General features: G+C 42.5%; 1 protein-coding gene across 1 annotated transcript in view; it reads right to left on the bottom strand.

Moving 5' to 3' along the window:
* Positions 1–22,985, bottom strand: part of zfpm1 (zinc finger protein, FOG family member 1) — a 225,745-nt gene extending 202,760 nt beyond the window's left edge. The window contains exon 1 of the mRNA XM_057835896.1: positions 22,554–22,985. Coding sequence (XP_057691879.1) covers positions 22,554–22,593 — 40 coding nt within the window. The 5' untranslated portion in view covers positions 22,594–22,985. The remainder of the gene's footprint in view (positions 1–22,553) is intronic.
* Positions 22,986–23,815: the final 830 nt, after the last annotated feature.

Raw genomic sequence — 23,815 nt, 5'->3', positions numbered from 1 at the left:
TAACTGCAACAACTGCCTGGGCTTCCGGAGGTCTTGTCTGCAACTGATACTGATAAACAGAAAGGGAAGGACGCAAGCAAGCAGACAAGAAAGTGTATTTTTAAATAAATGTATTTACAGAAAATGATGGTTATTGTTAGTCCAATTTGACTTTAAGGAACGCTGAAGACAGTTCATAGACCGAGATAACAGGAGGTGCCACAAGTCTAAGCTCTTCTGTTAAGGTGCATCCCAGGAGGATCAAACGGCATCTCGTCTTTCTACTTCCATTGTCTATGATGCTGAGTCACCCTTATCACCTCAATGGCTCTCAGCCACTCAAATGCGCACCTTCTCCTTTACTTTTCCTCCTTTCACCTGAACAAAATCAAATTGTGGTATTTTTTGGTAACTATTTATCTAAAAGTTTACATACAACATCAATTCAATTCACAAACCGAATCTGAATATTTCTTGACCACCCCTGAGAGAAACACACGTCACACAAGCAGGCAAGCAAGTCGGGATGTCTAAGTTATGGGGCACACAAACACTGAATGCACTTGTGAGCTGACTCTGTAGAAGGGTGCCGGGCAACTCGACAGTAGTCATAGGGTAGACATGCATCTTTTGAAAAATTACAGCAATACAGTTTCACCTTATCTACTGCCAAAAAGGGCTACATATATAGTAACAATTCTATTAAATTTAACTGTGTTTATACACACATATACACAGTATATATAGGAAAACACGGACAAGACTGAAAAAGCTGTTTCTGCTCTTGCACTCCTCTTTAAAAGAAACTGCTGTATTTCAAGCCAAAACAACTCTTGTGTTTGATAGAACAATAGGTCTATATGCTGCCATAGCAGATTCATGGCGCATTAAGCCCCCGAACTATTTTTAATTTGTCCGTTTTACCCAGGAAACCCCCATTTACAGACGTCGCGCAACCACTTTTGTTTTATCCCAGCCATAAAACGAAGGTAACTATAATTATATTTATTATTCAAAATTTCTGTCATTTTTAGCTTAGAATCATTAACTGATGTCTAATATTTCGTTTAAAAAAAAAAAAAAAAAAAAAAAAACGACTTTAAAAAATAATTCACTCGCATATTTTAAGCTTTTAAACAAATGACGTCACAATGAAAAAAAACGGTGTCTGTAAAAAAGTCACGGATATCTACCTCATAACTATCGCTTAATTGTATTTTTTTTTTTTGTTACTGTCGCATTTTGTCCGATATGTTAGATGATAAATAATCGATCCAAACAAAGAAATTTTTTTAAAAAAAAGTTTAAAGGGGTAAATATATGAAAAAGAAAATCTCGACCACTCCTTGATTTCTGCGATTTCTGCATCGCGACCCTTGTTATATTACCATGTTTCACCCATAAAATCACCCAAAAATTCCAGCTGTGGCAATTCACACCTGTGTCTTGACACTTGGTGATACATGCTACATGTAGAGTTTGGATCGAAACAAGGTAAGTGCGTGATAGTATCTCGTTATAGTCATGGGCGATGAAGAAAAACAATTTTTCAGAGTATTTTTAAAAAAAAAATTTTTTTTTTCAAAGCATACAACTGAGAGGGGGGAAAAACAGAATATAGGTGCACAAAGGGTCAAACATTAACATGTATCACCTTCTGGCATCGACTGTTTTCCCCTGATGACCTTTCAGCTTTCTACCGCTTTTGATAAACTACATTTTGTTTGAAAGTACATTTGTTCATGTTTTGCAGCCATAAAAGCAGGCTATGCTGTACGGGGGCTGAGCAATTCAAACAGTAGGAGAGGATGGACCGTCTTATCAATGCCGCTGGGGGGCCTTGTCATAACAATTGCTGTGTATGTACATCTCTGCTATTCACACACCTTCAAGTGGCCTGTGTGATTCTGACCAGAACTTGTGACATACAACTTCACAGCTGTCTCCTAAACAAACATACCTTAAAACATGACTCACTTTAACGAACAGAGCAAACACTGGTGACATTACAACCTTGCAGGTAGCCACGTGAGAAAGTGTGTTCATCAATGGATCTGAAAGTAAATATACTATGTAGTGTATAAGGACTGGTGGGATTCCTGGTTTGGCCAGGTCAAACATCCACAGCGTCATATATTGTACATCCACTATGATCTAGGTCCTGACAAAACTCCCTGGAAAGCGCTAGCAAAGTGGTAATTACTGCGTGAGCAAATACTTTGGACATAGATTAGGCTACTGTTAGTCGAGGCAATGTTTTCTCTCTTCCCTCATCTGTGGAGCTGTCAGCACCAGGGTCAGTGGGTGAAAACGTTTACCATGGCATAGAGTTGGGGGACCATAATTCAACACGCCTTTCCCTGGGTAAATAGCAGGAAAGGGTAATAACTCATCTGCACACTGAGCACAAATGGAGTTTCCTCTGTAACCCGGCCAACTTCCCCCTTTAGTATATTTGACCATATGTCCACATGCATCTAGACACACGCACTTTGCTGGCTGTGCTCAGATAAACACTAAGCAAATACACAGTGGTCCCCCGCTATTTGACCACCATTGAAAATGCTTTAAAACCGTCCATAATTTTATCAGGTTTGCAAGCCAAATGTCATTTTTAAGCAATTTTAGTAGCTGATGTAACCCATGCCACATAGTGCTGTTGTTTCTGTACCGCTTTTATTTTGGCGGGCCAACACCCCATATAGCCTACTTGTTCTCTTCTTCACTTCCTTTCTATGGATTCCCGTTGCACACTTTTCTTTCATCTTGCTTCTGCAAACAGCCGGATTCTTGTTAATATGTGGCTGACTGGATCAAATTTGAATAGTTCATCTTAACGTGGGTTAACAGGGGTAGACAATAAGGGAAATTGAAGTTCACTGGCCCTACTATCAAAACCACTGGCCCAGGTCAACTCGTCAGTTATTGATCTAATAATCATGAAAAAGAACAACTTGCTTGAATAACATGAATAACATTTATTTGTTTTTGCAGTAGATTTAATGAAAAATGCAGAAAAACTGTGCAAAAACATGAATCAAGGGCAAATAATCATATTCCAATTCCATAATCATGTATAATGTACAAACAAGAGGCATATACGAACTCATGCGGCCAGTGGGGTGCTGTCATCCCACACAGATTTTGAGTCGATTGGTCACATGACCAGGGAGGTTTTGCGCTAAAATGATGTTTATAATTGTAATTATTTTTGTGTAACGTCAGCGTGTAGTAAACTGGCTTGTGGCGTCAGCATTTACCCGTTTTCAACTTTACAGCCTATTCACCAACTAACAACCCAACTAGAAACATGAATAAACTCAAATCGACTACACTGACCACTTACACATATTTTAATGTTTAAGGGAAACAAACACACACCCAAAAAATATTTTGTTTCTTGGGAACTCCAGGGGGAGGCAGTCCCCATGCCTGGGCGAAGCTTTCGTGTCTTCCCCTTACCGCCCGCTGGAAGTCTCCCCCAGTTGTCGTAGCAACAATTTAGAAGTCAAAGAGATGACAAAGGCAATTATGGCTAATGATTTTCAAGCTAAACCGTCATAATGACGATATTATTTTCTCCGTAGTCACGTGGATGAATTATCACATGTGATATTCATACCAAAGGTTTGATACTCATTAACTTTTCTTGAACTTACTTGTCTGTATATGTGGGCATTGATCTCCACACCTCACAATAAACATCATTTTTGGTCTCATCGTAGCCAAGCCAATTTCAGTCGTCCTGCCACTGGGGCTGATACTTCCTCTCCCTTTTCTTTTCATATTGGATTTTTCATTCCCTCAACTCCTCCGGTGACTTTCACTTTCTTGAGTGGTCTTTTTCTCCCAGTATTTAAATATAATTTAAATTTATTTTCCCCATAAAATAACTCAAAATATAGCCATTAATATCCAAACCCCTTGCAACAAAAGCGAGTATACCCCTTAGAAACTACGTACATCCCTAAATGTCCAAATTGAGTACTGCTTGTCATTTTCCCTCCAAAATGTTAATGTGACTTGTTACAGGACTGCTCTCAGCATTGCTGCAGAGATTGAAGAGATGGGGGGTCAGCCTGTTAGTGCTCAGACCATACGCCGCACTCTACATCAAATTGGTGTGCATGGCTGTCACCCCAGGAGGAAGCCTCTTCTGAAGACTTAAATATCTGCAGAAATGCAAGGGGTGTACTCACTTTTATGATACACTGTAAATTTTATTTACTTTTTCTGAAAACATAGCCAAGGCCGAACACAATTGATTTCATGGGTCATCGATGAGTTTCATGTGCGCATTTGTTGTTATTTATTGCAATGCTAAGTCAGCTCAATTGACTCGAGCTAGCTTAGCCACTCCGGAGCCCTGAAACTAAGAAATAACTGACAAACTACACGGACTTTGTTGAAATCAACTCCACCGGCTAAATAAACCCCCGCTAACTTGAAGATTAAGCCTAATGTCAAAAATTCTGAACTTCCCCTTTAAGGTACTGAAAATGTTAATTGTGAGCCGTGGATATGTCCTCAAAATGAGGCAAACTTGTGGGGCTTCACTTCTTGTTATTAAGGTATTTGTGGTATTTTCCCAAACTCCAACAAAGCATGCAGAATATGTGCATGCGTATTAAGTTTTATTGAGTTTTTAGTGACTACTGCTATATTCAGCTCTCAAACAAGCGCTATCTGATTATGAGCATGGGAACTCTTAGCTTCCAATACCCAAATCAGACACAATCTAGCTTGTTTAATATCTGTCAGTAGAATCAAACCCAGTACAAGTCATCCTGTTGATTCAGCAACTTTGTTATCACCCCCCCCCCCCAAACCTCATCCGACTGTGCGCTTACAACTTTTCCAGAGAAAAAAAAAGGATATAAAGGGAAAATTGGAGATAAGCATCTGCAAACATGAAAATTTCCCAATATGTCAACTTTATCCTATACTTAATCTAGAATGAGTAATACATGTTATTAATTTTAATTTAATTAATCAATGACAATGCGTGTTAAGAGTGCAAATAAAGAGATAGGAGAGGAGAGGGAAAAGGAGGAGAAAGATATGCTCTGAATGAATGAAAAAAGATTGGGGGAGAAAAAAAGCGCATTCACACCTATCATCTAATTATACAACAACATTAATCCCATTACGACTGGAACTGATTGCCAGGGTCCAGACCGTGGCTGCTCCTACTGAGGCCTGTTGTTATTGCGGTGGAGCCTAGGCTCCTGCCTGCTCTGGCCAGATAACAACTTTAATCATGCTTGGCAATCTCTATCAGCACCGGAGATCGGGCCCCACGGCTTATCGCAAGTTCACATCAAGCTAAAATCAGAACAAAGAAGAAAAAACAAGGGAACGCCACCAAGGCACTATGTGTCTGTGCACGTGTGTATGCGTGTGAGAGTATATTTAGATATTCTGAACCATTAGAAGTAGCATTTTCTTTAAAACACGCAATTCATCTCTCAATTACGCATCTGTGAAACAATTATGTGACCCAAGTTTGGATGAGTGTTAACACAATAACACATCCCTCTGCAAAACTACACTCAAGTCTATCAATGAGGTTAAGAGGAAGATGGGGAAGAACTTTGTCATTTGACAAAGATTAACCTTATAAGTGAACTCTGGTGAAGTTACCAAGGAAATAAGAGTACACAAAAAAGAGGAGGTCGGCTTAGTGATTTCCTTGTCTGGGATCTGCAGGCTTCCAGGTTTGCTTTAAGCTGTGGGAGGCAGCTATTATTCATGCTGACCTCAGAAGCTCCAGTTAGGCTGTCATAGAAACCAAGCTTTCTCACACACACGTACACACGCATACAATCAGCATTCTGGATCTGCTTGCTGTTATCTATCTATCATCAGCAGGCCTCCTTATCTGCCTCAAACATCTTCTACAGAAGGGTGGGGGAGCAGCAGAGCAGGCTGCACTGCCATTAAAAACACACCACAACACATTCATCTAACAGCTATGTATTCCACACGCTTTTTCACTCTATCTCTACCTACCCCCACCAACCAACTATGTCCACTCCTCTGCATCTCGTCTCTTTTATCACTCCGCTCTGCCTTTCTCCTCTTTACTTATCTGGAGATCCACCCCCAGCCAATCGCAAACAAAACTAATGACAACAGCGCGACAATGCTGGAAGAATGGCATGCAACAGCCAAATGTAATTAAAATGTGCCCTTCCAATCTCGATCTTTCCTTCCATCTGCCCTACCTCTCATTTCTTTCTCTCTCTTCTGCTTTCTGTTATCATCGGCCGTAATCGCCGCCATGTTTTATCATGTCTCCCATCTCAACTGCCAAAATATAAACCCAAGGATCCAGCCTTAGTGGGCTGCCCGCCTGCCGAATCCCTTCTTTCCTTCTTATCTCTCCATCAAGGAGAGGAGCCTTATCAGTCTCAAAAGATCTCCAACTGCAGGGGAGGATGACGCACAAAAAGGCACAGACAAATATCTATCTGCTTCACAAACACCCTCTTCTTCCATTGGCCTCAAGGAAGCCTGAAACCTAATGTACCGTTGTTGGGTTATAATGAACAGTTGTGTTCGTACACCACTTTATTATAAAGCAACTGTACGGTTGCATGTGTCTTTTGGAGGGTTTATAAAACGAGAAGAAGAAAAAAGTACATTACATGTGGGGTATTGGGCAGTGGAGATACCAAAACTTTTGAAAGGAATAACACATATGCTTCAGTACTTAAAATTTGAAAACAAAAGTACAAAGCAAAAGGTTATAAAAAAAAAAAAAATTTTTTTAAAACATCCCACTCTGAGACATGTGTTCACTACTGTTTATTTTCGATTCCAAAACCATTTCCAATAAGGAATCATAAAACATACCTTAAATGGAACACCTAGCACAAATGACCTTCATATGAAAGATGGGCCCTCAAAGTATTTAAGTTTGCAAATAGTTCGTTTTTTAGACCTCTAGTAATAGAGAAAGTGGAAAAAAAACAACTTTAATGTCAGTTGTACTCGAACACAGGCATAAAGAATGTAAATAAAAATAGGAACATTCTTTATAGTTATTGTACCTGTTCAATCTGTCCTTCTTTCGCTTTCTGCCATCTGAGATGCAGAGGAAAACCGTTTCAGCTCTTCATTGCATCACCTTTAACACTATACTTTTAATCATTCTTCATACATTCATATAATTCATATGAGCAGGGGTGCACATAAGTGGCCCGCATGCGCGCATGCGTACTGGACGTATACAAACGCGCTGGCCCTCAACGGTTTCCATACGCTTTTGCGTAACGATGGCTGACCACTGTATTTGCAGCGGACACGAGATAATCACTTCTCAAAATGTCGGAGCCAGGCCCCACTGAGTAATTATTTCCGTGTTCCCCCACCCCCGTCAAAGGACAGACAGACGACAGAGACGTCACCGGAGCTACCGAAAAAAGGACTTTTGCTGAAAAGTGGCTGCAGGAGGTACCATAGCTAGAAGCAAATGATGCTCGCACGGATATGTGGTACAAAATTTGCCGTGAGAATCGCTGATAACGGCAGCGCATTTTATGTTGGGTCCAAGAATTTCAGCCATCCAAACTTTGAAATGCACGAAAAAAACAGAGCATGTGGCAATTAAGCAAACTATCGATGTCAGGCAGCACCCCACTCGCCCTATGGACAAGTGGCGGAATAAAGTTAATGAAGAGCAGCGCCATGCACTGACAAACGTGTTTTTGCTCGCATTTTACAAAGCTAAACATGCACGTTCAATGAGCTCTTATGAGGAGGAGGACATCCCACTTTTACAAAGGCTTGGAGTTAATGTGGGAGCCGCATAATGCCCTTTATTTTGAATTAGTACTGCTTTTATGTTTATTTCTTTACATTTCACTTCAAAGTAATGGCAATTTTGTTGTGCCAGTTGATGTTAATCAGGCATTAATTGTTAATATAATTAATAAAAGGTATTTGGCTCTAACTAAAGCTTGTCATAATTTTATCGCATCAGGCGGGTCGGCTCTCAAGCTCAATGAGGACCAAGTCACATCTCCAGGTCCTCCTCTGAGAACCTGGGCAAAAAAATTATGTGCACCCCTGCATATGAGTGAGTCCACTAGAGCAGTGTTTTTCAACCTTTTCTGAGTCACGGCACGTTCTTACATTGGAAAAAATCTCGCGGCACACCAAAAACCAAAAATGTTCCAAAATTGTTTTCTGTACAGTATATTATATTATCAAATAATTTCTCAGTATTTATACTTACTCGGTGTGAAACTTGAGCTTGTTTAGATGAACACAAAGCCGATATCCTGGCAGGAATCTTCTTCAAAAGCTCTCAGTCTCTCTCTGTTTTTATTTTTATAGCAGTTAGGCTTGAAAAGCTCAGAATGATCAGACAGCAGGACTTTTGCCATGTCTTTAACCGCATTAGGGCCGAGCATCTCGCTGACAATGGCTTTGCAGGCAGGTAGTATTAATTTCTCTGCCAAAGTGTGGGACTTTTTGGATTTAGCAACAAGTTCAGCGACAAGCTAACTGGCTTTGAGGACTTTCTGATTTACCTTTATAGTTTTTCCTAAAAATATTTGCCCGTTTCCCTGTGTTTTCACGAAAGGGAAAGAAATAGTCCATCGACTTGTTTTGAAGCGACGGGTGTTTTGTTTGGAGATGACGCTTAAGCTTGCTTGGCACTATAGCACTGTTGGAGAGCTGCTTTTGTCAGGTTTAAGAACTGCTTGGATTTCTAGCCATCGGCCACCTTTCTATTCTTGACAATGCGTTGAAATAAAACACGGGGAGGATTGACGTTTGTCACATATGGATAAAATGGAAAGGACACTTTCGTGAAATCGACACTTAACAAGTCTAATCCAACAATGTAAGGTAGACATGATGGGGTCCACATTGTCGCAGACAGCAAGGTGGCTGATGGCTAGAAATCCGAGCCGTTCTTGAGCGCGACACGAGCAATACCTCACTCATCTGCGCACGACCGAGAACTCTACCTACTTCTTCCTTCCTACTGCAACTCGGCCAAACGACGTTATAAAAAAATGCGATATTGGATAATTTCTCGTGGCACATTTGACGATCTCTTACAGCACACTAGTGTGCACACCGGTTGAAAAACACTGCGCTAGAGCTGTCCCAACTAGTCGATATAGTCGACGTCGTCAATAACAAATGCGTCGACGAGCACAACATCCCATCGACGGTTAATAAAGGGTTAAAAAAATATATGCGTGGAAATTTGAGAATGGCGGACACTCGGGATTCAAGCGGGGAAAGCGGCACAAAGCCAAAAAAGCGCACCAGAGTGACCAAAGCATGGACTTATTTCAAAGAAAAACTAGAGAGTACACTGACGTGTGCAGTCTCTACAATGCCAAGCTTGCATACAACTGCTGCACGTCGGCCGTGAATGAACACCTGAAGCGCCGTCACCCAGGTATAATTTTGGAAGACGACAGGGGACAATAAGCTGGCAGATCGTAAGTCCGTATAACGACATCTTTTATTGAAGTTGCCTTTATGTGGGTTGTGCGACAGAGTATTAGGGGCTAATGTCGGGCTAATTTAGCTGAATAAGCAGCTACGCAGTTTACGTAGCATATTGCCGCCTCCTTTAAAATCAACAATAAGGAAAGTATGTTGTGTTTTAGACTCAGTTTTAAAAACAAAGAAATCCTTATTACCATAGCATTGAAATATGACTGAAAAAGAGGAGGTTATCTTATATTCACGGTCTAGACATTATACCCATTCACGATTCTAGATGGCACCAGATATCATTGAAGCGATGTTCTGTCATGATAGATCTCAGCTACTCTCCCCATTCACGACGCAAGATGGCGCCAGATATCATTGAAGCGATGTTCTGTCATGACAGATCTCAGCTACTCTCAAGTTGAACCAGTTTGCATTATTTTATTGCAATGTTTTTCCTTATTCAGATTTGTTTCAAGACTACAGTTACAGTTAGACTTCACTTTGATGGTTAATGCCGTTATTGCAATTTTGTTGTTTTATCACGATAGATTGGTTTATTTACATTTCAAAAACCAGAATCCATTCATTTACGAATGTGATTACACTTTGGCTTACATATTTAAATGTCAGATATTAAGATTTAAATGAGGCAAAATAACATGCTTTTTCTCTCAAATATATTGTTATAATCATTTGTTTCGGATATACTGTAATTATTTTTTGTATAAAAATTAATTTGGTGTTCAAAAAGTCTTTTTTCAAACTTGAGTCTTGAAAAAGAGGGGGTCGTCTTATAATCAGGGCCGTCTTATATTCGCCAATACGGTATTTAGCTTCATCTAAATCAAATTATAATCAGTAGAAAAATTTATACTACTACTTCATCGCAGCTTCCAGCGAAGGCGCATGTATGTAAAGTGCATAGCAATAGCGGCTCACAGCTACATTACCCCTACAAAATAAATTAGATTTTTTTTTTTTCTCGTAGCAATAGTACAACTTTAAATTTGTAGTCCTTTTTTAAAAATTATTTATTTGGCCCGTACTTCACTCCAGTGATACATGACATTTAATTGCTCTTCTGGTGCTCACTCTAATGCTGAGAACAAGATTGCCTTACCACAAAAGTAAGAAAGTAAGAATTGTTTTGAATCCTGTTGGAAAGTGAAGTCACACTGCTCTGAATCTCTTTATATTCCATTCTTTTGCACTAGTTAATGGCATCCTCATTGTTTCTTTGTGATTTATTATTGTTATTTATGTGTTTATTTGTACTTAAATAAAGAATGTAAGTGTTGCAAAATGGTTTTGTGGATTAATAATCGTCAATAAAAATTTAATTGCAAGATTAGTAAATAAATAAATAAATATTACGCTATTTGACTAATCGTTAAAAAAGTCTGCAGCCTAATCGGGAGAAAAATACAGTACCGTATTTTTGGGACTACAAGTCGCACCTGAGTATAACTCGCACCAGCCATAAAATGCCCAACGAAGAGGAAAAAACATACCGTATATAAGTCGCATTTTGGGGGGAAATTTACTTGATAAAATCCAACACATGGAACAGATATGTCATCTTGAAAGGCAATTTAATATAATAATACATTAGAGAACAACATGCTGAATAAGTGTACAGAATGATGTTACATGATGCACGAACAACGAAATGCCAATATACTGTAGCGTTTGCTTAGCGGAAGTTTGGTCGCGAAAACAGCACACGAGCCTCAGCGCCTTTTTCCTCTTTTATTAACTTCCCGCCACCTCACCAATGCAAAAAAAAACAACAACTATGTACACTGACGCAATCCAGTCCACCAATCGGAGCGTCGCGCCGGTGCACCAGCACACCAACGACAGTCCCGTGCTGGTGCATAAATTAACCCATTGATGACAGCCCCGGTGACGCTACACAGCCCCCACCTAGCCGGTTAGTTGTCCCCAGCAACCGTAGCGTCCAGAATGTAATCCTGTAACCGGAAAGGAAGTCTGCGGTGCCGCCGAGGACGCCCCGTCTCTACTCCAGCCGGCGTAGGAGATGTCCGAGAGTTCTCAGCCCGTTCCTCCAGACTGGCCTCCATCTCTGGAGTTGCCCGGGGTTGATAAGGGGCGAGCCGGTCCCGATGGAGGACGACCACCCGGTTCCTCCTCAATGTCTGTACTCGATACACCACATCCGACAGTTTCTCCAGAACAGTGCACGGTCCCACCCAGTGGCTCATGAGTTTTGGGGACAATCCCCGCTTTCGCTCTGGGCTGTAGATCCAAACCTGTGCGCCGACAGCGAAGTCTTCCCCTCTACAGCGGACGTCATATGCCCTCTTCTGGCGAACGCCAGCCTGGCCGAGGGTCTGTCGGGCTACGTCGTGAACCTCTCGTAGTCTGTCTCGCAGATGGCCATAGTAATCCATTCCGGCCTCGCCCACCACCTCTGGCTCAGGAGGGGATCCAAACACCAGGTCAACAGGAGTGCGGAGCTCTCGCCCGAACATGAGAGCCGCGGGAGTGCATTTAGTGGACTCCTGAACCGCCGAGCGATATGCCCATAGGACCAGAGGTAGATGTAAGTCCCAATCACGTTGCTGACGGCTGGTCAAGATGGCAAGTTGAGTGGCCAGAGTGGGGTTAAAACGTTCCACCAAACCATCACTCTGGGGGTGCAGTGGCGTAGTACGGGTCTTCTTGATTCCGAGTCGCTTGCAGACCTCACTGAAGACCTTAGCCTCGAAGTTCCGCCCCTGGTCACTATGCAATTCCTCTGGGGCACCAAATCTGCAGAACATCTCATTGACCAGATGTTCGGCGGTAGTGATGGCGCTCTGGTCAGGGACAGCATAGGCTTCAGGCCATTTGGTAAAATAGTCCATGGCCACCAAGACATATCGATTTCCTCGTTCGGTGACTGGAAAGGGGCCCAGGATGTCAACGGCCACACGCTCCATGGGTGCCCCCACCTGGTACTGTTGCAGGGGGGCATGCGAGCGTTGGCCTGGCCCCTTCTGTGCTGTGCAAGTGTCACAGCGGTGCACATGGAGTTCAACATCTAGGCGACATCCTGGCCAGTAGAATCGGGAACGGAGGCGCAGCAGGGTCTTGGTGACGCCGAAGTGACCCGTTCCGGCCGAGCCATGGACGAGCTGGAGGACTTGCATCCTCAGGTTACGAGGCACCAGGAGTTGGAGGATATCACGGGTGCCAGCAGGATTCTTCCAGCAACGGTAGAGAAGGTTGTCACGGATGACAAGGCCAGCCCACTGCGAATGGAGTGCCTTAGTCTCTTGGTCGAGCATAGCGATGGCCGCCCACGCTGGACGCTGGTCGGCCTCCAGCCATCCTCGAACACGGCTGAGAACGGGGTCCCCTTCTTGGGCGTGTCGTAACGTCACCAGGTCAACCTCAACCATGTTGGGAGCCGTCGCTGTCGCTCGGTCGTGTGCCCCACCCCGGCCGAGAGTATTCTCTTCGGCAGCGGCTGCTCCTCGATGTGCCACTGCCACTGTGGCCACCGGTTCTCGTTCCTCCTGGCGTTGGCAGTGTCGGCAGTCATTGCAGGGCCGCCGTGACAGGGCATCAGCGTTGGTGTGTTGACGCCCTGGACGATGATGGATTTCGTAGTCGTAGTCCTGCAGCGTCTCCATCCACCGAGCGAGCTGTCCTTCGGGCTCCCGGAAAGTAAGAAGCCAGGTGAGCGAGGCGTGGTCAGTGCGCAGAAGGAATTTTTGCCCATACAAATATGGCCGGAACCGGCGCAGTGCCAAGACCACAGCCAGCAGTTCCCTCCGTGTGACACAGTAATTTCGTTCAGGCCGGCTGAGGGCACGACTATAGTAGGCGACGACTTGCTCACCGTGCTCGCCTTCTTGTGACAACACTGCCCCTATGCCAACGTTACTAGCATCAGTGTCCACTATAAATGGTCGCTGGAGGTCGGGGTAGGCCAACACTGGAGCTTCAATTAAGGCTCTCTTGAGTCTGGTGAAGGCCCGGCAACAGTCCTCAGTCCACTGAAACACTTGCCCCTTTTGCGTCAATTTGTGCAGAGGGCTGGCAATGGAGGCGAAGTCCCGAATGAATCGACGGTAGTAGGACGCCAGGCCCAAAAAAACTGCGCAGCTCACTGACATTCCCCGGCACCGGCCAGTCTTTCACGGCCGCTGTCTTAGCTGGGTCGGTGGCCACCCCCGCCGCATTGATGACGTGGCCCAAGAATGACGTCTCTCGTCTAAACAGGTTGCACTTCTTGGGGTGGAGACGAAGCCCAGCTTGTCTGATCGCGTCGAACACCTCCCGTAGGTGGCTCAGCGCGCTCTGGAAGTTAGCTGCATGGACTAGAAGGTCATCCAAGTAGACAACACAGCGGCTGCGTGGAATGTCAATGAGCACTTTCTCCATCAGACGTTAAAAGGTGGCTGGAGCATTGCAAAGTCCAAATGGCATAACTCTGAACTGCCATAATCCTTGTCCCAGGGAGAATGCAGTCTTTGGTCGTGCCTCTGGGGCTAGTTCCACCTGCCAATATCCGCTCCGCAGGTCAAGAGAGCTGAACCAGCAGGAGCCGGCGACGTAGTCAAGGGCATCGTCGATACGCAGCAGGGGGTAAGAGTCCTTGCGTGTAACTTTATTGAGCCGCCGATAGTCTACACAGAATCGCCAAGTGCCATCTTTTTTCTTGACCAGAACTACTGGGGCTGCCCATGGGCTGGACGATGCCTCGATTACTCCCGCCTCCAACATCTCTTGAATTTGTTTTTCGGCTGTAGCACGCTTGGCGAAGGGAAGGCGCCGAGGCCGAAGGCGAATGGGGCTTGCATCCCCGGTATCTATCTCGTGCTGAACCAAGCCGGTGTGCGTGCAGTCTTTGTCTTTGGCGGCAAAGATGTCAGCGAAGCAGTCCAACAGCTCCTTCAACTGGTGACGCTGGCCGCTTTCTAAACCATCACTGCTCCGTCGGTACAGCTCCTCGATGGCTTGCTTGGTCTCAGCGGATGGTGGTAGTGGATTCGGTCTCGTGGCTTGTGGTCCATCGTGCCTTCTCATCGCCGATGGCATGGACGTGTGTCGCAGTCCTTTTCCGCCAGCCGTTTGCAGGGGAATCACCTCAGAGTCCAATTTTAGTGCAGTACTGGCTACGTCCACCACTGCTTTCCATTTTGAAAGCAAGTCTAGCCCAATGATGCAGGGATCTTGTATTTGGGCCAACCAGAACTGGTGGTCCACCTGTTGTCCAGCCACGGTCACAGTGAGAGTCTTAACGCCCCACATCTTGGCTCGTTCTCCTGTGACAGTCATTATGTGCAGTTTGGTGCGTTTCCATCCTTGGGGTTTTTGGGCCGTGGTACCAGGCAGGGTACCAGGGCAGATGAGGGAGATGGTGGACCCTGTGTCCACCAAAGCCTTACACAGGGTCCCATTTATGCAGCAGTCCAAGTATAATCCATGTGCTTGCCCGAGGCGACCCAGTCGTAGCAAATCTGTGTGGGAGGACGAGATCGGTGGCAGTTCTCCCGCTGTGCCACCCCTCTTTAGTTTAACTGTTGGTCAGCGAGTGTTTTCGGTGCCGGAGCTGGACAATGGCGTGCGACGTGCCCGGGTTCACCGCACCGGAAGCACTTCTCTTTGTCTTTGTTGCGACGCCACTTCGGCCGGTGCTGGGGTGCGGTGGCGGCTTGGCAAACCACTTCGTCGTCGTGGCCATCTTCGTAGTCTCCTAGATCAACGCGGTGAGCTCTGTGCTTTGGCCCACAGTCTGCCCTGCTGTCACACAGTATGTGCTCGACCCGCTCAGCCTCACCGAGCGCACTAGCCAATGTCTTTGGTGCGCACAAACGAACATGTTGTTGAAGCTGCTGTGGACGAAGACCCCGAATGAAGGCTTGCAGGGCCAGTTCTTCCTGCGCCATGGAACTGAAAGTGCTGTAACCTTGTCTTGCATGAAGCTGGAGGTCTGCTGCATAAGCGCCCAAGCACTCGTTTCCTTTTCGATGACGGTTGAACAGCTTGTCCCTTGAATCATCAGCGTAGTTGCGGTGTCCAAAACGTTGACGCAGAGCTCCCTCTAGTGCTTGCCAACAAAGCCGTTCTTGTGGCCGAAGATCAGTTAGGATCTGCAGGGCATTTCCTTCCAATGCAAGGGCAACTTGGACCGCCGTCTCTTCATTTGACCAGCCATTAAATTGTGCCGCCATTTGAACTTGGATGAGGTAAGTCTCCAGCGGTCCCTCACCATTGTAACGTGGCAGTTTGGTCATCACTTTTTGCCTCGGCATCTCCACAGTTCCACTTGCTGCTTGCACACTGCTTCCCATGTTATATTCATGGCATTTGGGAATGCTTGATGTCGCATAATGGCGCCCCCCATGGCAAGGACGGGGATCGATCCTCATCCCATCAAAGCCCTCCCCCTCGTTGCTCGCCTCCACTCGCTGATTGTGAGCGCGGCGCTCGCTTGCTCCGTCAGAGTAGCGTAGTTGCTTTGGCTTGCTCTGATAAGGGAGGGGGGTGCACGCCGTCTCGTAAAGCCGCCCCCTCTCATTACTTGCTTCAGCTCGTCGTTCTGGGGAGCGACGCTCGCTAGCTCCGTCAGGGTGGCGTTGTCCTTTCGGTTTGCTCCGATTCGCCAAACTCCCGTGCTCCATTTGCAAGCGTGAAATGAAATCTTCAATCTCCTCAATTGTGGTCGCCATCCTGCAATCCCACTTCTGACACCAAATGTAGCGTTTGCTTAGCGGAAGTTTGGTCGCGAAAACAGCACACGAGCCTCAGCGCCTTTTTCCTCTTTTATTAACTTCCCGCCACCTCACCAATGCAAAAAAAAACAACAACTATGTACACTGACGCAATCCAGTCCACCAATCGGAGCGTCGCGCCGGTGCACCAGCACACCAACGACAGTCCCGTGCTGGTGCATAAATTAACCCATTGATGACAGCCCCGGTGACGCTACAATACTGTCCTCACCAGGACACGACGGCTCGGTCCTGGCCATACAGCGAGCTAAACTCCCAAATGACAATGCTGGACGTCCGTATAATTTGCTGAATCAATTTCGTCCTCAATACCAAACAGGTTCGCATCAGCGTAAATAAATGATAATTAGGTGTTATTACAGCAATGACACAAACGGTTAGCATGCGTTCGCTAGCATTAGCACATCGTTCAAACAACCACACAACTGGCTCTAAGTGTCCGATTGCAGGTGGAAAACCCACAACAACAACAGAAAAGATGATACACACAGGCGTTGCCTCTGTAGAGATATTTTACAAGCATAAACAATGAACGTAGGTTTGCAGCCGTCTCTCTCTCTTTCTCTCTCTCTCTCTCTCTCACCCACTCGCTCAGAGACAGTGCGTAGTTGTCCGTCTTCTTCTGGCGTGCGAGCGCTCTTCTTCGCGTAAGTAAGTGCAAGTGCGCCCCCACCTGGACGTGAAAGCGCCACAAACTTTTAAAAGCATGCATTTCAATATAAAATGTCAATAATACAATTGAACACACATTGCCAAAGGCAGAATGCGAACGTGGCCATAGCTATTAAGAGTTATTCAGATAACTATGGCATAAAGAACATGCTAATAAGTTTACCAAACCATCAGTGTCACTCCAAAACACCATAATAACATGTGAAATGATATCATAATGTGCTAATAATTTCACACATAAGTCGCTCCTGAGTATAAGTCGCACCCCCAGCCAAACTATGAAAAAACTGCGACTTATAGTCCGAAAAATACAGTAATTGTTTGGGAAAGCCCTAGAGTCCACTCAAAATCACTCATGCTTTGACGCTCACGCTGCCGAGAATAGCCTCTAAGACAAACGAAAATTGACTAACAATGATTGACAAATTTGTGCCTTTGATCGTACAGCTACAGAGCCTTCACTTCCAGATCAAAGCTACTAACTTGTCAATGATCGTTAACTTTAAGTAGCAAACTCTAGCTGTCTGCTGACCACGAAAACCAGCTGGAGGGAGAGTGAGAGGCTGTACGAGCATGACGCAGAAAAACATAAATATATTTTTTAAATTAAAAACCCGATCCTTTTCACCCAATTCCAATCTTCTGAAAAACGCCCAATTTCCGATCACGTGATCGGATTGGGACAACCCTAGAAAATAGTTTACATGACCACTGTTAAGAAAGATACACTTTTAACTTTAATGTCACATGTTTTTTTAACATTCACACAAGTATTAAAAAAAAATGTTAATCTCTACCCTTGACCTTGAGTAACAAAACGTTCCATATAAACAGCATGCCAGTCAACATCTAGGTGGAGGCCAGCAGTGGCAAATATTGTAAACAGTTGATCTAAATGAATGCACTGATATTCAGTCTTCACTTACTGCTCCTTCTTTTTTGAATGTAATTTTTGTGAAAGGGGCGGAAATAAATTTGCAATCTCTCCAGTTGGCACGTTTATAATGTAATAACTCCGTTATACCATTATGACACACGGGAGTCTTTATAATTTTGAATGACAGTCAATTATGGCTCTTCTGTTACATATTCTAATAAAGAATTAAACACACACGTGGATTTCTATCAAAGGTTGTGCTCCTATGAAGTCTTTTCTATTGAAATTCTGCTATGTATTTTTTAAACATCCTAAGAAATGGTAAAAGACATTGTAGTGCTGATATTATGTTATGACATCATTTATATATGTAGCTACAATATAGCTAAATATAGCTCAATAGAGCTCAATATAGCTCTCAAGCATTACCCCTGTAACATATAGTAACTACAGTATATTGCGGTGTTCATAAAAAGGAAAGGAAAATGTTGGCGTATTTAGTTCATTACCACCTTGTCTAACCTTACCAAACATCAGTAACAATACTACAGACAACATGATCAACCCACTGTTATTAGTGCTTATTATACAGGTGCCGTAGTTTTACCAGAAAAGGCCTACACCTCTGCTGGACCCCTTCATAACCCAGATCAACAAAGTCCTTATCACTGCTCACTCTTTCCTATCAAAATGTCTGCCAAATCACAAGAGAGTCACAGGGCTGAGAGCTGCCTGGCCTCAACTATGGCCGGGCTTGCTGCACTGGGAAGCATAGGGGACTAGAAAACACTGATAAAGACGGCCATCACACCCCAGAGACACACACGTAAAGTCCAGTATGCACTCTGCATGTCTCTTTATTGTCACTCATAGCTCCGTACAAAGCCTATCAGCTGGTGGCTGGAAAATACATTTCCGGGCCTAACTACTGCTCTACTGTTGGTTCCTGCTGACAATTACAGGCAACTACACTTTAATTATGAAGAAAAGTAAGGAATTTTTTATATCGAGTTCTTGCAACAATTCTTAAATGACAAGCATTGTCATCACTTTTCATGTCAAATACTAATAAATAATGTAATTTATTATATATACTGTATATACATATATATATATATATATATATATATATATATATATATATATATATATATATATATATATATATATATATATATAAAGGGTGTAACGGTACATGTAATAGTATTGAACCGTTTCGGTACGTGGCGCTCGGTTCGGATAGCTCACGTACCGAGCGAGTTTCTGACGTAATATAACCCTTACTTTTCGAGGCTGTGAGTCGATCGAGTTACAGTTTCTTTGTGTAGATTATATTTACTTCGTCTTCTCTACTGTAATGAGGACCAACACGGTAGGACAGTATAACCCATAAACGTCTACAGCACAACAACATGGCCGGGTTTTCCCATTGGCAGTGTAAATATATATATATATATATATATATATATATATATATATATATATATATATATATATATATATATATATATATATATACACATATATATATGGCAGAAAACACATAAAAGACTGAAAAAGCAGTTTCTGCTCTTACACCCCTCTTTAAAATAAACTGCTGTATTTTAATCCAAAAGAACGGTTGTGTTTGATAGAAGAATATGTCTATATGCTGCCATAGCAGATTCATGGCGCACTAAACCCCCGAACTACTTTTAATTAGTCCGCTTTACCCTGGAAACCCAAGTTTACAGACGTCGCGCAACCACTTTTGTTTTAACCCAGCCATAAAAAGAAGGTAAGTAACTATATTTATTATTCAGAATGTCTGTCATTTTTAGCTTAGAATCATTAATCGATGTCTAATATTTCGTTTAAAAAATAAAAATAAACGACTTCTTCGAATTATTCACTCGCATATTTTAAAGTTTTAAACAAGTTACATCACAATGAAAATAATGGTGTCTGTAAATAAGTCACAGATATGTACCTCATAACTATCACTTACCGTAATTTCCCGAATATAACGCACACTTTTTTTCCCCAAAATCAACTTGTAAACTCATGGTGCGCATTATAAACGGGTACATGGATGGAGACAGCAATATATATGTATTACATATATATATAAACCGATTTTTTTTCATTGACACGGCCACGTTGTGTTGAAGAAACGTATGCGGCGACCCGTTGCCGACCATTACGGTACGTGACGTCACCATTTTGTTTCGGTAATACTTCACTCTCTAATCGGCCGAATGATTTCGTCTGTGTTAGATTCTGATTTTTTCACTCTTCATAAAGCACAGAATTTAGTTTCTTGAACTCATTTGAGTCGACATTTATTGCAGCTCCGCAATTCGGACCATAACAAATGTAAGGACACACACTTCCTGTGTCCGTCAACTATATCGGTCACTCGGGAAACTCAAACCCAAATAACAATAGTTCCTTTTGTTACTGTCATGTTGACAGCTATGAGCTCTCACGGATTTCCGACTTACGTTCTCACTTCCATTTTACCGTATGAATCCATGGAAGAAACATTTATTCATCATGAGGAAACGAGCAAGTTATACAGCAGCCGTTAAAAGAAAAGTCACATCTGTTTTGTTTTCTCCTAGATTCTGGTAAGTTGGAGAAGTTGTCAAATCATATTATTACCGTAAATATTGTCAGTTTACGGTAATGTTTTGAACTACCAATGTGCTATGCTTGTGCTGTGTTTCACCAGTCAGTAAAATGACATCTCTGTATCTGTACACAAGCTCTGTTTTCTTCTAAAATTAGGGTGCGCGTTATAAACGGGTACAATAATTTTCCCTAGATTTTACAAGTAAATTTGGGGTGCGCATTATACTCGGGTGCGTCTTATATTCGGGAAATTACGGTAATTGTATTTTTTTTGTTACTGTCGCATTTTCCACGATATGTTAGATGATAAATAATTTATCAAAACAGAAAAATTGGGGAAAAAAAAAAAAAACGTTTAAAAGGGTAAACATATGAAAAAGAAAATCTCAACCACTGCTTGATGTCTGAGATTTCTGCATCGCGACCCTTGTTATATTACCATGTTTCACCCATGAAATCCCCCCAAAATCTGGCTGTGGCCATTCACAGCTGTGTCTTGACACTCGGTGATACATGCTACATGGAGTTTTTGGATCGAAACAAGGTAAGTAAACGATAATATCTCGATAAAATCATGGCGTCTTTAATTCTGCTCTCACATGCTCTCACCTCCAGTTAGAGTTTCACTGTTTATTGGGGGTCTCAGAACGCAACTTCAAGTCACCTGAGTGTTTTCCGCCATATACAAACAGAACACTTGTCATTTTAGTAATATGAGTTGTAATGCACTTTAAACTGTGTGCATTCGGACAAGACATCAAAAATACATAATTGCAATTTTTATTTGCCTCTAAATTGCCTATTAAATGCATCTTATGGAAATCTTGTATCAGAAAGTATATCATTGCTTTATCATTAACACTTTTTAAATGTAACCTCTGGCAAAAATAACTTAATAATGAATTATTTGATTTTGTTAACAAGTACAAAGTTTAGGTTAATTGGAAAGTAATTTTATTAAGACTAATATTTGGATTCTGTTGTTTTAGCATTGTTGCCTCGATAAAGCAATCCGTGTGTTTAAGTGTAATGTCATAATACAAGTGTTTGGAAACGACTTGAGCGGTGTGACTACTAAGTGATTAAAAAATATTACTATATACAGTAATTCCTTGCAGCTCCCTTCACAACTACAATCTCTTTTCAAAGTACAGAAAAATTATTTACTGATGGGCGATGGATCTCCCAGAACCTGATGCCAGGTGGTACTCTTTCCATTAACAGCCTGATTGTTTAATATTGTCCTATATTAGGTTAATAAGTAATTTATTGGCGTACTTCTTACGCTTGGGACTAGTCAACACTCACAGTATCACAGGGTAGTTGTTGTGTTCAGTTGTTCCTGAAGCCTAATGTTAATTTCTGTTTCCAAGGCATAATGTTGTTCTAAAGTTGCAATTCATGCTTTAATGAAAAGTGGAGGATAAACAGATAGCACTGTACTTTAGCAGTGCCACATTAAATGGAATATTTCAGCGTCACTTTTAAGTCTGATGAAACCAATCAAAGAAACAAAACAAGTTTACGGACATACATACAAAGATAAATGTGCAACAAAATCGTAAATAGCAAAAAGAAAAAAAAAAAACTGAAAAATCAACTAATCTGACGCCCAATCTTTAAGAAAAAAGTGAAAAGCCTCAAGGGAAATGCACCGGCGGCCCTGGCGCTGCCTCAGACAGAAAACAAATAAAAAAAGATCCAATTTGAATCTTTATCAGAGCTCACATCGGATCGCTGCTTTATCTCTGTTCACATCGGCTTTCTCAGAGAACACGGACGTTTTCACAACAGAATTAAACAGGAAGTCTCGGCTCGAGTTTTGGCTGCCAATGCAAAGCAAATACTTTGATGAGAACATTGTTGCATTTTCTTGCTTGCCTTTGGTATCAGAGATAATGGAGTGCAACTTTAACACAGTAACTTTAAGGGGGGGAAATGTGTGTCTTTGACCCTAACGGTAAATTCTGAGAGATTATCAAATACTCAAAAAGCAAGAGATTGTCTCCCATAAAAAGGTCCAATAAAACTCTGCTACTGTGTAAAAAGTCACGCGTTATAGTTGGGACTTTGTCCTACTTATTCACTTTTAGGATGAAGTGCACCGTCACAAACGATGTTCTTGTATTTGTCACACAGCGCACAAGTTTTGACTCAGTGGTGTAAACGACAACAAGGCATTTGGTCTGACTTACGCTTTATCTGCCGGGGTTTGCTCTGCTTTCTCCTGGACATGGTGGCTCTTCCTGGGACCAGGAGCGGAACCCAGTCGGACGTACGGTGAGAAGGAGCAGCGTCTTCTCGCTTCTGCTTGTGTTCGACCTCCGACGTTCTGCTGCTGCGACGGGTCCCTCGGGTCAGATACTAAAAATCTACATGACCCACTTGCACTCTGATATCTTCAGCCACGAAAGCTTCCTACCTGTGGCTTCTTCCCTTTACAGTTCTCCTTCCAATTGCGTCCAGATCTCGCCTTTCTTCAGTGCTATGCCGCTATCGTTAGTCCACGCCGTTTAGGTTCAGATGTCAATAATTCTGTGGAAAGTCGGGTTGAGTGTCGTCTCATCGGTCCGCCCACTTGTCCGCTAGCACCGTCTCTCACTCTCAAGCGGGGTTCAGTACCACAATTCTACAGCCTCACCAGTCAAGTCGGCGTACTACTGACTGCCCCTTATTGGTGACGTAAGATATCGCACTCTTCTCCTATTGGTTGAAACATAATGCACGTTATATTACATTTAATTATGCCAAACGGTATTTTCATTATGAATGGAGTGTAATGCATCTCATGAAAATAGTTGAAATAAAAATTAGGGATTGTTTTTGCTTCATCTATTCTGTATTTCTAACAGACACGTTATATTACTAATACTGGAAATATTTGGACAGATTAATAACTGTGCTTGTTAGGTTTTTTTTTTTTTTTTATATATATATATATATATATTATATTATATTATATTATATTATATTATATTATATTATATTATATTATATTATATTATATTATATTATATTATATTATATTATATTATATTATATTATGTAGAAGTACATGAAAATGTAAAATGGATCAACTCTTCACATTGTACTCAAATATAATCCAGATGACTGATTATCAGATTTAGTATTGTAAATATTTTCGTCCATTAAAAAAAAAAAATCTGTTTAATGCTGCTATCTAGTGGTCAAGGTTTAAACTACGTGAGATTCAAGTACATACCCAGATCGCAGACGGACGTTGAAAAAATGTTGGATTAACATTCCGCTGTCGATCTTGTATCATTGAATCAACGTCACTTTTGCACCCTCCATTAATGTTGTTTCAACGTTGAAATCCTTACAAAACCTAAACGTCATTTCGATTATTAATAATATAGGAACAACGTCAGCGTTGTTATCAATGTTATGTTTTCGACCAAAACGCCCGCTCATCCATAATTCAATGACTTTTCAA

Source organism: Corythoichthys intestinalis, chromosome 5 (genome assembly GCF_030265065.1).
Source record: "Corythoichthys intestinalis isolate RoL2023-P3 chromosome 5, ASM3026506v1, whole genome shotgun sequence".
NCBI classification, from domain to species: domain Eukaryota; kingdom Metazoa; phylum Chordata; class Actinopteri; order Syngnathiformes; family Syngnathidae; genus Corythoichthys; species Corythoichthys intestinalis.
Note: the sequence above shows the minus strand (reverse complement) of the source record. Positions and strands in the feature narration are given on the sequence as shown.